This window comes from Chenopodium quinoa, unplaced genomic scaffold (assembly GCF_001683475.1).
Source record: "Chenopodium quinoa cultivar QQ74 unplaced genomic scaffold, ASM168347v1, whole genome shotgun sequence".
In the NCBI taxonomy this organism is placed as follows: domain Eukaryota; kingdom Viridiplantae; phylum Streptophyta; class Magnoliopsida; order Caryophyllales; family Amaranthaceae; genus Chenopodium; species Chenopodium quinoa.
In genome coordinates, this window is record NW_018744151.1 from 1,725,024 (window position 1) to 1,737,847 (window position 12,824).

The window sequence follows — 12,824 nt, forward strand, 5'->3', positions numbered from 1 at the left end:
AAGGTCCTTTTCTACGTATTTGCTGTTAGGATTTTATTATAATGGTTAGAGTTGTTACATCAATCATACTAGCAAAATCAGAAATTGTCCATTGCAATTAAAATTTTGTATTATTCGTTAATAAAGTGCTTAATTTAATTGATTTTTTCTTTCTCTAATTAAAAAATATCAGTCAACCCAAATACATGTACACTATTATAAGGAAATTTGTATGATACGATGATTTAAGTCTTAAGTGTGCATTATCGGATGTTTGCACTTGTCTGTTGTTGCTTATAATTATTTTAATTAACTATTTCGCTGACCTAAATATAATATTAGGGCATAATTTTTTTACTTAAGGATCAATATTCCGTTGTATTTAACATGCGGTATAACCAAAATTCTAATAGCGTAAAGTTAAAATAAATTTTAATTACACTTTTGCTACTCGTATTAAAAAATGCAGCTTTTTTTTAACACCAAACAAAGAAACATATGAAGTATATATTACTTAAACTTCAAGTTTACAAAAGCTAACATTAGAGCATCGAGATAAAAATATAATGCAGCTACGTTGAAGTTTAGTTACAACTGGGGATTAAAAATTGAACATTCAACTGGGGATGATTTACACCTTACATTACGGAGTACTACTTATAAAAAATCTACACGTCTTTTGTATAATTCTATGTTTGTCATTTATAAAATGACAACCATAATTTTTAAAAATGAATGGTTAAGATTTTATGATTTTTGAATTACTTTCAAAGTTAATATTAAATAAAAGCAAATATACTTATTTTCTTATAACAATTAATATATTTTTCAGATTTTTGTTTTTATTAATAATTTAAACTGGATTTCATATATAAATAAATAAATAAAAAATTGAAAATTAGAATACTTAATTTTCAAAAGCTTAAAATGAATTCCTTGAGAAATATGAATTTTTAATATTTTAGCATTTAAAAATATTGTAAAAGTAATTAAACCATAGTCGTACAATTTTAAAAATTGTAGTAGTGGTTTTAAAATTTTTTACTATATAGTTTGCACTTTTCTCTTATATTTCTAATCTAGATCATATTCTTGTTAATACACAAGATGACGAGATATTTCTTTCCTTTTCTTTCTCTCTTTTAAAAGTAATTAAATCATAATCTTATAATTTAATTGCAGAAGATCAAGTCCATAAGCAGTCTCAGGAACAACATCCAATTGAGGTAAAATCTACAGACGAAGCCCAAGACTATAAGCCCGTCGTCTTTGCTTTGGTTGAGACCCACATGGGGGGTGATCAAGCTGATAGAATTGCTTCGATTCTCGGGTATAATGGCCATACTCGGGTGGATGCTCAAGGTTTCAGTGGGGGTATTTGGGTATATTGGAAGCCGGAATTAGTTTCCATTGATCCCATTATTAAATCTAACCAATACATCACTATGACTATTTCTAGAAGAGGTGAGGAACCATGGTATTTCACTTTAGTCTATGCAAGCCCTGACCCGACCAAGCATAATGATTTATGGCAAGAGCTCTCTGATTTTGCTAGTCAAAATAATAAACCTTGGTTGCTAGCTGGTGATTTCAATGAAACCCGGTTTGGGTGGGAAAGAAATTCAAGTTGCAATGAGAGAACTAGGAGAACTGAACGTTTTAACCACTGGGTAGAAGACAATCAATTAATTGAAGTCGAATTCTCAGGATCACCTCATACATGGGCTTGGGGTAATTCCATGGCTACAAGAAGGAGCGCAAGGTTGGACAGAGCTCTCTGTAATTCTGAATGGGGTCTGTTTTTTGATAAGGCTCGTGTTAAGCACTTTCCAGCCATCCAATCCGACCATTGTCCTCTTTTAATTTCTCCAAATGGTTTTGCACCATTGGAAACCTTATACCGCCCTTTCTGTTTCCAGGCTGCTTGGCTATCGCATGAAAACTTCAACGAATTTTTGTGTGATAAATGGCGCACTGATATACCTCTTATGAACCTTCTCAAATCTTTCTCTTCTGACTTACAACAGTGGAACAATACAGGGTGTTCAGACAGCTTTAGCAAGTGGGAGGGACTCGGTTTACTGAAACTTGAGGCTAAGTTACGAAAGGAGCTGGACTCAGTGCTTAATCAGGAGGAGATGTTATGGTATCAGAAAGCCCGTGTTGACTGGTTGCAACATGGAGACCGTAATACTACTTTTTTCCACCTTAGTATGGTAGTAAGACGTTGGAGGAACAATATTGTCGCGATTAAAGATACTGATGGGCAATGGCTGTTTGATCAAAGTCAGGTGAAATATCAAGTGGTATCTTACTGTGCTCAATTATATACAGATGATGGTGATGAGGGTACATACAATATCCCTTCTGGAGTATGTACAGCTTTCTCTAATTCTCAGTGGGAAAGCCTTAATCGACCCTATACCAATTGCGACATTGAATTTGTGGTGAAGAACATGGGCTCACTTAAAGCTCCTGGGCCTGACGGCTTCCAGGCTCTTTTCTACCAAAAGAACTGGGATACGGTTGCCCAAAATGTGTATGACCTGGCTAAAAACGTGCTGGAGGGTAAGGGTACGCCAGATTTATTGAACGAGACCTACCTTGTCCTTCTCCCGAAAGTGGATAGCCCTGACTCTGCCTCACAATTTCGCCCTATAGGCCTGTGTAACGTGGCTTATAAAATTATAACTAAGGCGATTGTAAATCGCATAAAACCCCTGCTGCCCAAAATCATAGCAAATACTCAGTCAAGTTTTTTCCCTGGCCGGCAAATCACAGACAACATTGTCATTATGCAAGAAGTCCTGCACACTATGAAGAGAAAAAAGGGGGGTAAAGGCTACATGACGATCAAAATAGATTTTGAAAAAGCTTATGATCGTCTCAAGTGGGCTTTTATTCGCAATACATTGATGGAAATGAACTTCCCTATCCGGATGATAGAGGTGATTATGGAATGTATCACTACTCCCTCAATGAATATCTTGTGGAATGGTGAAAAGACGGATGCCTTTTACCCTACCCGTGGCATTAGACAAGGGGATCCGCTCTCACCGTACCTATTTGTCTTGTGTATGGAACGCCTAAATCAAGTGATTGAAGAATCAATAGTGGCAAATAGGTGGAAGCCGATTTATGCTAGTAGAGGTGGACCGCTCCTTTCAAATTTATTTTTTGTGGACGACTTGATTCTATTTGCGGAGGCTTCAATCGAACAAGCTGAAATTGTCAGAGACTGTCTTGATCGGTTTTGTGTTGCTTCAGGACAGAAGGTGAGTCTTCCTAAATCCAGGGTCTTTTTCTCTCAAAATGTCCACAAAGATGCTCAAAAGGGCATTAGTGAGGCTCTAGGAATGGACGTAACTGAAGACCTGGGATTCTATCTTGGTATGCCTACTCTAACTAATACAGTGACCAAGCAAACCTATGCTTACCTTTGTGAAAAAATTGACCGTCGACTTTCGGGATGGAAATCTAAGTACTTGTCTCTTGCTGGGCGTGTCACTTTAGCAAAGTCAGCCATCACCACCATGGCTAATTATTCCATGCAGTCCGCAAAAATTCCAAGAACAGTGTGTGACAAAATCGATCAAAAATCTCGAAGATTTATATGGGGTGGAAATGAGGAGAAAAACCGAATTCACTTACTCTCTTGGGAAACTTTGCAAATTCCTAAGGAAAAAGGAGGCCTTGGAATTAGATCAGCTAGACAATCCAACTCTGCCTTCCTCGCAAAGCTCGGGTGGAGAGTGCTCAATGAGCCAAATGCCCTGTGGTCCAGAGTACTTAGACACAAATATTGTAGTGGCCAGTGTGACATAGATATGTTTGTTCCAACGTCAAGTATGTCTAATGTTTGGCGGGGAATTACTGAAAATGCAAGCTTGTTAAAAAAAGGTTCAGCCGTAGCCATAGGGAATGGTGGCAGAACACTTTTTTGGGACCATGTGTGGGCCACTGATGGTCCTCTCCGGGATGTTGCCATTGATCAAATCCCAGAAGACATTGATGGAGCAATTGTAGCAGAGCTATGGGATGATGATTCAGGATGGAAGTGGGACAAAATAGTTGATCTGCTTCCCATTGCTGCTCTGAAGAGGATTGCTGCTCATAAAGTCATACAAGACCCTGAATTAGAAGACATTAGATACTGGAAAGGGGGCAAAGCAGGTGAATTCTCTGTCAAGGATGCAATGAGACTGATTAAAGATGACAGCATGGTTACTAAAGATCCTAAATGGAATTTAGCCTGGAAAACGCCTATTCAACAAAGAATTCGAGTTTTTTAATGGTTGGTGTTCCATAATAGGGTATTATGCAATGCAAATAAGAAACTCCGCCATCTCACTGATGACCCAAGATGCAAGAGATGCGACCTCAACACAGATGAAACTCTTTTACACCTATTCAGAGATTGTCCTGCAGCTAGAGAAGCATGGGCAAGCGTTGGAAGTGCAGAAAATTACCCATCCTTTTTTTCAGGTGATCTCTCCTCATGGCTGGTGCGTAACTTGAAAGGGGAAGAACTTATTCACTCTGAGAAATGGCCAACATGCTTTGCCATAACTCTTTGGTGGATATGGAAATGGAGAAATGGTGAATTATTTGGCAATCCTTATGAAACCCCAAGTGATGTGGGTGTATTTATTCGATCTCAAACTGATTCTACTTGGGAGGCCTTGACAGGAACCACTCAGTCCCCCAAGAATCCAGGCAGTAGTAAGTTCAAACAGGAGACTCTTATCAAATGGCTGGCTCCACCAATGGACTGGTTCACTTTGAACACAGATGGAGCAGCAAAGGGCAACCCTGGGTATGCAGGAGGTGGAGGCATTATACGTGACTGTCAAGGGAATTTTATGCAGTGTTTCACAACAAACTTTGGGATATGCAGTGCCTTTAGAGCTGAGTTACTAGCTGCTGAAATAGGACTACAGATGGCAAGTAAAATGGGATTAAATAAGCTGGTTTTGCAGATGGACAACAAGGCAGGAATCGAGGCTCTCAGCAAGGGTGTTGTCCAAGGAGGAGAATACACTCGTATTCTCACTGCTTGCCATAGATTAATTACTTTTTTCAATTAGTTTTTCTCATTGTTTTAGGGAGGGGAATAGGGTGGCGGATCGACTTGCCAATATGGGGGTCATCCAAGAAGAGAGGGTTATTTATTTCGACACTCCTCCGGTCGAAATAAATAATCTTCTAAGGGAGGACGTTATAGGAGTGGCTTGGCCATGTCTTGTAGCTTGATTTGGTTGTGTTTTTATTTTCAATAAATGGGCTCCGACCCTCATTTGCACCAAAAAAAAAAAAAATTTAAAAATTGTAGTAGCCCTTTTTAAATTAACCAGATGTACAACACAAATTACAAAAGTTATTTAAAAATGATTAAAGTTATTATCCAAATTATCCATATATAAATAAAAGTCACTTGTATTTTTTTTTTATTGAAAAGTTACTCTACAAGATTAAAATTCAAATTCCGATCCATTGCGACAAAGTATTTACATCATCTCACAAGAAAAAAGTAATTAATTATCCTCATAGAACTTATAAGTTATAAGGCGTATAGCATGGTCTATTAAATTAAAATCAAATAATCATATAGGAAAGAAGTATTATATGTACATAAATTGTGCGTGGTATGATTATTTTTCGAATTATATCAAAATAGCGACTTTTTATTAGTTTTGCCAATAGAATTACATATATTAATAGCTAAAATTGTGATGAATTGAAATGAGGGATAGCTCAGTTGATTAGATCTTTTCTCCCGTTTCAAGATAACTTAGGTTCGAGGATAACCCAGGTTTTAGGATAAACTATTTATTCATTTAATTTTATATTTATTACTTGTATTTATTTTCAAAAAAGTGACGTAGAGAGTAAATGGTTGATAGATTAAAGTGGCAGTTACAGTTTCCACTTTCCAAGCAATTTCAGTTAATGGATAATGGACGGTGGAGAAAATGACCCAAAAATTCTAATAAATACAAAAAATGGAGCTAAAACAGTTGAAGTTAGTTATCTACTTGTGAGGTAAAGATATTGACTAGCCGGGTCCCGGGCGGGGTCAATGGATTACCCATGTGTTTGTGTTTCTAGTGACAAGTCATTGTTATTGATCAACTACTACTTCTCAATCAAACCAAACGGTTTCACACACTTCATAAACAAGAAACAATCTTAAAAGGTAAAATCTATGAAGAATATTATTCAAGATTCTTCTTCAATTTTTTTTTTTTTTTTTTTTTTTTTTTTTTTTTTTTTTATCACCTACCAAGAATATTCCACTATTATTAACCTAAATGGACAATCATCAAAGAACTTAAAATTGATCAAGTACTTTTTTCATTCTTTATTTAATCCATGCGCAACTTGAATTTTATTATTCGCAATCTCTCTTTTGATTGTTATTTACTCGTATGATAAAGTATTTTTATATTGGACATGAAATTCGATTCAACAATATAGATAAAAAGAACGTGGTAATTTTTTATTTTTTATTTTTTTTCCTTCAAACAAGTCTAACCCTACTACGTACTTTTTAATCCTCTTTTCCCATACATACGTTTGTGTAACGTAACGAGGTGAGGATGTCTATGATACAAGTATACAATAATACTGTACTCATTGTTGTAAGATGATTTACATATAGGACAAAAATAAGAAAAGAAAAAACAAAGCATAATGGGTGGTACTAGATTGTTTAAGTTAAGGTTAATTTGTGGACGTCAATTCACTATCAAAGTTGTAAACTTTATGATGCTATCAAGATCGATATTGGATTTAAATTGCATCCTATTTGTATCATTATCGATCTAATATTTGTATGTCTCCTTTTAGGCTACGAAAGATAAGAGAGCAATTAGTGCCAATAATAACGAGGAAGCGGTAATGTTTTGGATAGAAAATAATTAATTATTTTTGTTATCTTTTTCAATTCATCAACATCTATCTCTACCTAACCATATATTAATTAAATTAAATTAAACTTTTGTAATATATCAACTTGAACTTGATCAATTATAAAATCAAATACGCTTGTCAAACATTTGAAACATGGCATAGTTAACCTACAACACAAGGAAGAAGTTTAGAAGCACATGTGTGAAATTGTGAAGCTATGATGTGAGATATTGTATCTGTTTATGACAATAATTTAAAAAATAAAATGTGATTTGTTATAAATTTCTACATTAACAATTAATACCATATTGAAATTTTTATGCTTACTAATAATATAAGCTTATAAAGGGGCCTAGAGATATCCTATCAAATAATGAGTCAAATAAGATTTAATTTGGCCACGATATGTACTGTTCAGCTGGAGCTCAAAATAGGTGAACTCAGGCTTGATCGACTTGAGCACAAAACTCGTTGAGCTCGAAAAATTGAGCTAAAATTGACTTGGCTAGAAGCTCAATCAAGGTTATTAGTTGGCTCGAAGTTGGGCTCAAATACTTGGTTTGGTGCTCGGGGTCCAAGTATAAATGCTCAGTATTTCTAAGTTTAATTTAGGACCCAAGGCACAAATTTATATAGGCAATATTGCTAATCTTACGCGTATGAAACAATACAAAATAGTTTAAAAAACTCAACTTTGTTCATGAGTATACGAGTCGAGCCAAAAATATATAGATCGTGTTAAACCCTTCTCATCAAAATATTCATATTCTTCATACTATGTTACTAATTTAAGTTGCTTTTTATGAACTATAATTATTTCCTTATGATTTTTTTCACTATTATTAGTATTATCTTTGAAGGCCCATTACTCAACAAGTCAACATATTTCAAAATACATAATTATAACAAACCAAATACATTATAAGAAATCATAGGAAAATAAAATTATTAGGTATCCCACGCCCTTGTCTTTTTTAAGGGTTATCTTGAAATTAATCCCAAGTGATTATGTGCAATTTTTGATGCATAAAATTGTTTAATCTAGCATGGGGGACTATCAATTATTTCTTCAATTAATTGAGCATATCCAGATTCAGCGAACTTCAAGCCACTTGCAAGTTACGATACATCATCTTATTTTTAGAATGATTGCACTCTTTTATTGTGTTTTATTCAAGTTGTATGCTATATTGCTATGTGTTAATGTGTAACATACTTATTTTTGCAAGGAATTAAAATGCTAAACATAGTCTTAGGCTATGCCCATTTTAACTTATTTAAGTTAATATATTTATATATCAACTTATTTTTTAAGAAATAATTAGATATCCATTTTCTCAAGAGTTGTGTTTTGTAGAGAGCCCTTGGGTCATCGAGTAATGAGAATCAATCATTAGATCTCTTGAAATCAAAGGAAAACTCTTATCACCTGAACTGTTCCTAATTTTCTGAAATGAACTTAGATGAATTAACTTCTCTCAAAATAAGTGATATATAAGACATCCTCTCAAAAGATCTCCTCTAAAATTTGCTTTACTATTAATATGTAGTTGTTTGTATCCTTCCTCAAAAAAAAAAAAAAAAAAAAAAAAAAAAACAAGCTTCATATTTAATTTATCAATTAATTGTTTGCTACTAATCGCTATTACTCATCTTCTCTCAAAAATTAATGTTTGCTACTAATTGCTATTACTAATTTGCTTCAAAGTTCCCCTTTTTTTTAAGCGTGAATTTTTTTTTTTTCTAAAATTGAGAGTTTCTTAATTACATTATGGGATAGTAATTGTACATCGATCTTTTACAATGGACCGGACAAAAGGCTTGTATGGGATAGTGTATGGAGCTCTACTTCAATATTTATTGTTCTTGATCATTCCTTACAACCTAAAAAAAAAGAGTTTATTGTATGAGACATTAGAATAAAAAAAGAAACTCAAATTGCATCCAAAACAAAAAATAAATAATATAAAATATAATAAAATAAAATAAAATAAATGACAAGAAAAGAAACCGATTAAGAGCATTTAAAAGGGTATTATTTTGAATACAGAGTCACTAATAACATTAAACAATAACGTAAATTGAATTTGATTTCCGTGTACATGTACTAAATATCCGTGGTCGGTATCACACGGAGTAATGGTAACTTGGTAAGGGAGCTAGCTATAGCCATAAATGGATAACATATGGTAATGTAGTAATGAACCAAGCTATAAGGTCCATACCCTGGCACCCTGCCACATTCATGGTTCATGTTAGCCGAGTAGTACTTGAAAAACTAAAATTTGAAAACGTTAATTACTCCATTAATTAAGCCATATTCATGCCTTAATTAAGTTTGATCTTTTTATTTGGTGGAACATTACGTCGTCGGTCTTGATTTCTTAATCTAGTCACCTTAATTACTCCACCAAATTGCATACCTTTTCTCAAGTTTTAGTTGCAAAATTTAATTAAATAAAATCTTGTCAAATAATTGATTTCACCATGTCACGTAATCTTGTTATAATAATTATATAATTAATGTTATGGAATCTAGAGTTGGTGTAGTGATAATGAATGCATGGTACTCGTACTAGTTTAGTGGTATCTCTACATCAACAAAAATTTTCATATACAATCCTTATTTTAATTGGCCTCATATATTAATGTGTTAATTTGGAAAAATATTTTCATCAATGTGATATAATGGATTAATTAATAACATACTTCGTAGAAGATAAATATATTATACTCCGTATCTCCCTCTTTCCCAAAAAATAAAATAAAATAAAAGAGTAAAGTCAATAATGGTAGTAGATGCTAGTATGTAATTAAAGGTGTAAAGGAGCTATGCATATATGAATTTCATTAAGCATCTCGAGGTCAATTGAAGCTTGTTTACCTTAATTAAAGGAGTACTTCGAATAATATTGAATGAATCAAACTTAGCTTGAACTATTTTTGAAGCTCAGCTAGAAGATAAATATAGATACTCGTCCATGAGCAATTCGTTTATTTATTAAACAAGTTCGTTATAAGTAGGGGTGTTCACAATCTGATTATATATGTAGTATTGACACTTTTGACTTTTGCGCATATTCCAAACCATATCATAAAATACATGCTTATTCAACCTCTTTCGTCCCGGCCTTACAGATCAAGCTAGAATTTACTACATGCATGCAAGCAAGTCATATTATCCAATAGGCTTAAAATTTTAAAGTTAGGAGAAATGAACATAAATTGTACATATGTCATGTCACATATATTCATGGTTGATGATTTATTAAATTTTTTGGTACCAATATTATCCTTATCTTTATCATAAAAATAAAAAATTAAAAAGGATAATAAAATTCCTCAGCTTGTTGAAGAAAATAACTACTGCATTTGACATGAACTTTACTTTGAAGAGGCGTACGGCAGTAAAAAGGATGAAACTAACGAATTTAACTATAATTCGAAAATGTGGATATCCTTATTAAATGCCAAGTTTACCTTTGAAAATCCATTTTTCAGTTATGGACGGTGGCAGGATAAAAAACAATGACCCAGATATTCGTCACTCGTACCAGTTTAAATAAGACTCTTCTACGTAGTAAGTTATTTATTTAAATATCTGTTTTCTTTTGATAGAAAAAATTAGATTATGGCACCATTTTAACCAAAAAAAAAATTATAGAATAGAACTCTTATATACATTGAATCTTTTCAATTTTGTCATAAATTTATTGAAAGGAGATTTATTAAAAGGAATATAATTTTATTATTTTAGGAAATTTCTAAATGTTTGAATATTAATGTTAAGACAATGAGAAGAGAGAATTATCTTTATATCATACTCTAATATTCCATATGACTATTTTTATATCATACGTTCATACTATACAATAGAAAATCATACTTCCTCCGTTTTCTTTTACTTGCAACACAGCCTTGTGGCACGTGTTTTGAGGTCGGGTTTATGTAATGTAAACGGACAAATTTTTCATTATAATTTTTACAAATGATACTTAACCCTATTCTAATTTTCGTGTAAAAATTATATTGATAAAATCGCTCGTTTACCCTCACTAATCATCTCCTAAAACTGCGTGCTTAAAAGGTGTGTTGCAAGTAAAAGAAAACGGAGGAAGTATAATAGAAAAAATATAGGGAAATTCTCATCGGTAACACTCAACTTCTGTTTTTTCTCAATGGTAGAATGCTAAATTTTGGATTATCATTGGTAATCACTAATTAGTAGTACTAATTTACTGGTAACATTAATGAAACTTTTACCTAAGTCCTTAACTATGGTTACCAATTTAAGTGGAAAATTAGCTGTAAAATGACTTAATTGCCCCTATTTATTTCCCTTAACCACTTACGTCTAATCAAAACCTCAAGGCTTCATCTTCTTCTTCATTCCTTATTCGAACTTCACCAGAGATATTCGATCAAATTTCACGGCAAAAACTCTACACAAATTTCTAGGGTTTGCAATCAATACTTTCTGGGATTACATAGGGAGCGATTGTCATCGGTTTTTTTGGGGATTCGCTGGGTTATTGAAGCAAAATTCACATCGGCGAGTTCAAATTCGTGGAAAATTGGTTAGACAATTGTGGCACTATCTTTCGAGTATACTGAATTTGGTGTAATTCTCGACCTTGAATTTCTTAAAGTTACGATCTTTCTGGTGATTCGAAGCCATGTAAGTCTTTATTTGTGTTGATTTTTATTATGCTCTGTTATTTCGAAAATTTGGCTCTGTTTTGTATTAACTGAAATCTTCTACTATGGAACTGATCATATTATGTCTGGCAATGCTAATTAGCTGAATTAATTAATACTGTGAGAAAATTAAAGAATATGATAAGGTGTTAAAATAGTAATTAATTGAACTGGTATGGCTTATTCTAAATTCGAAATCAATAATTAGCCATATACTATATTATTCACAAATATTGATGGTGAAATTAATAATTAGTCAAACCGATACCAAAGGGGAAAAAGGGCAGTTATTACGTATCACTTCTTTAACATATTCTTTGTTATGCATACTCTGTAATAAACATAAACTTTTCATCCAATTAATTAATATTAATATCAAAATGGACAGTTTATGTTGAAAAATCTGAATCCCAGTAACTTGGGGATACTTCTGCCGTAGAAAATGGAAAGAAAGACCTTGAAGAAGTCCTGCATAGCAACATAGCAGTGGAAGGATGCGCAATAATCGTTTATGGTTTAAATAAAGGGGTAATTGATTAAGGAGGGAAGTGATTTTTTAGAAGGATAGGTTTGTAATTTTGTTATTAATAAATCATGGTTTGTCGATAATTAGGTAAAAGTTTCATTAATGTTTCCAGTAAATTAGTACTACTAATTAGTGATTACCAATGATAATCCAAAATTTAGCATTCTACGTTGAGTGTTACCGGTGAGAATTTTCCAAAAATATAATAGAAATCATATACTAGTAAGATAATCAAAATAAAATTTATTGCTTCAAAAAAAAAAAAAAAAAAAAAAATAATAATCAATGTCGAAAATAAAAAAAAATCAACTAAAAAATTAAATACTCGTAAAGTCCAAATAGCGAGCTGGGTAGGTCGCGGGCCAAACACTTGAGTAGTACTTGACACAAGGCTTGGCCGAATATGGTTGATAATGACTGCTCTCAGAAGATTATAGATATCTCAAAAAATAAATAAAAAAAAAATAAAAAATAAAAACACGTAAATTTGTAGATAATGACTGCTGAGAGAGCTGACTTCCAACGATTTTCAGTCAAATAGTGCTGCAAGCAGTTGAACGCCGTCCATCCATTGCATGGATACTACGTGGCTCATATCTATCGGTTAAGCTGCTCTTCTGGCCCGAATTACTGGCCGGATTTTTTAAATTGGGTTGGAATGCAACTAAAATTCAGTTCATCCATTTTATTGTTTAGGGCTTATTTGACA

The 12,824-nt window shown here is 33.1% G+C and overlaps 1 protein-coding gene across 1 annotated transcript; it reads left to right on the forward strand.

Annotated features, from left to right (window-relative positions):
• Window positions 1-1,268: 1,268 nt before the first annotated feature.
• On the forward strand, window positions 1,269-5,066 carry LOC110693390. Its single transcript, XM_021870514.1, has 2 exons — window positions 1,269-4,202; window positions 4,314-5,066. Exons 1-2 carry the CDS (start codon window positions 1,269-1,271, stop codon window positions 5,064-5,066), a joined length of 3,687 nt encoding a protein of 1,228 aa, XP_021726206.1.
• The last annotated feature ends 7,758 nt before the right edge of the window (window positions 5,067-12,824 follow it).

Excerpts from the sequence above, each read along its gene's own strand:
- LOC110693390 (XM_021870514.1), top strand. The coding sequence starts at position 1,269 with ATGGGGGGTGATCAAGCTGATAGAATTGCTTCGATTCTCGGGTATAAT. Across the intron at positions 4,203-4,313 it reads TGATTAAAGATGACAGCATG|AAACTCCGCCATCTCACTGA; the intron begins GTTACTAAAGAT and ends AATGCAAATAAG.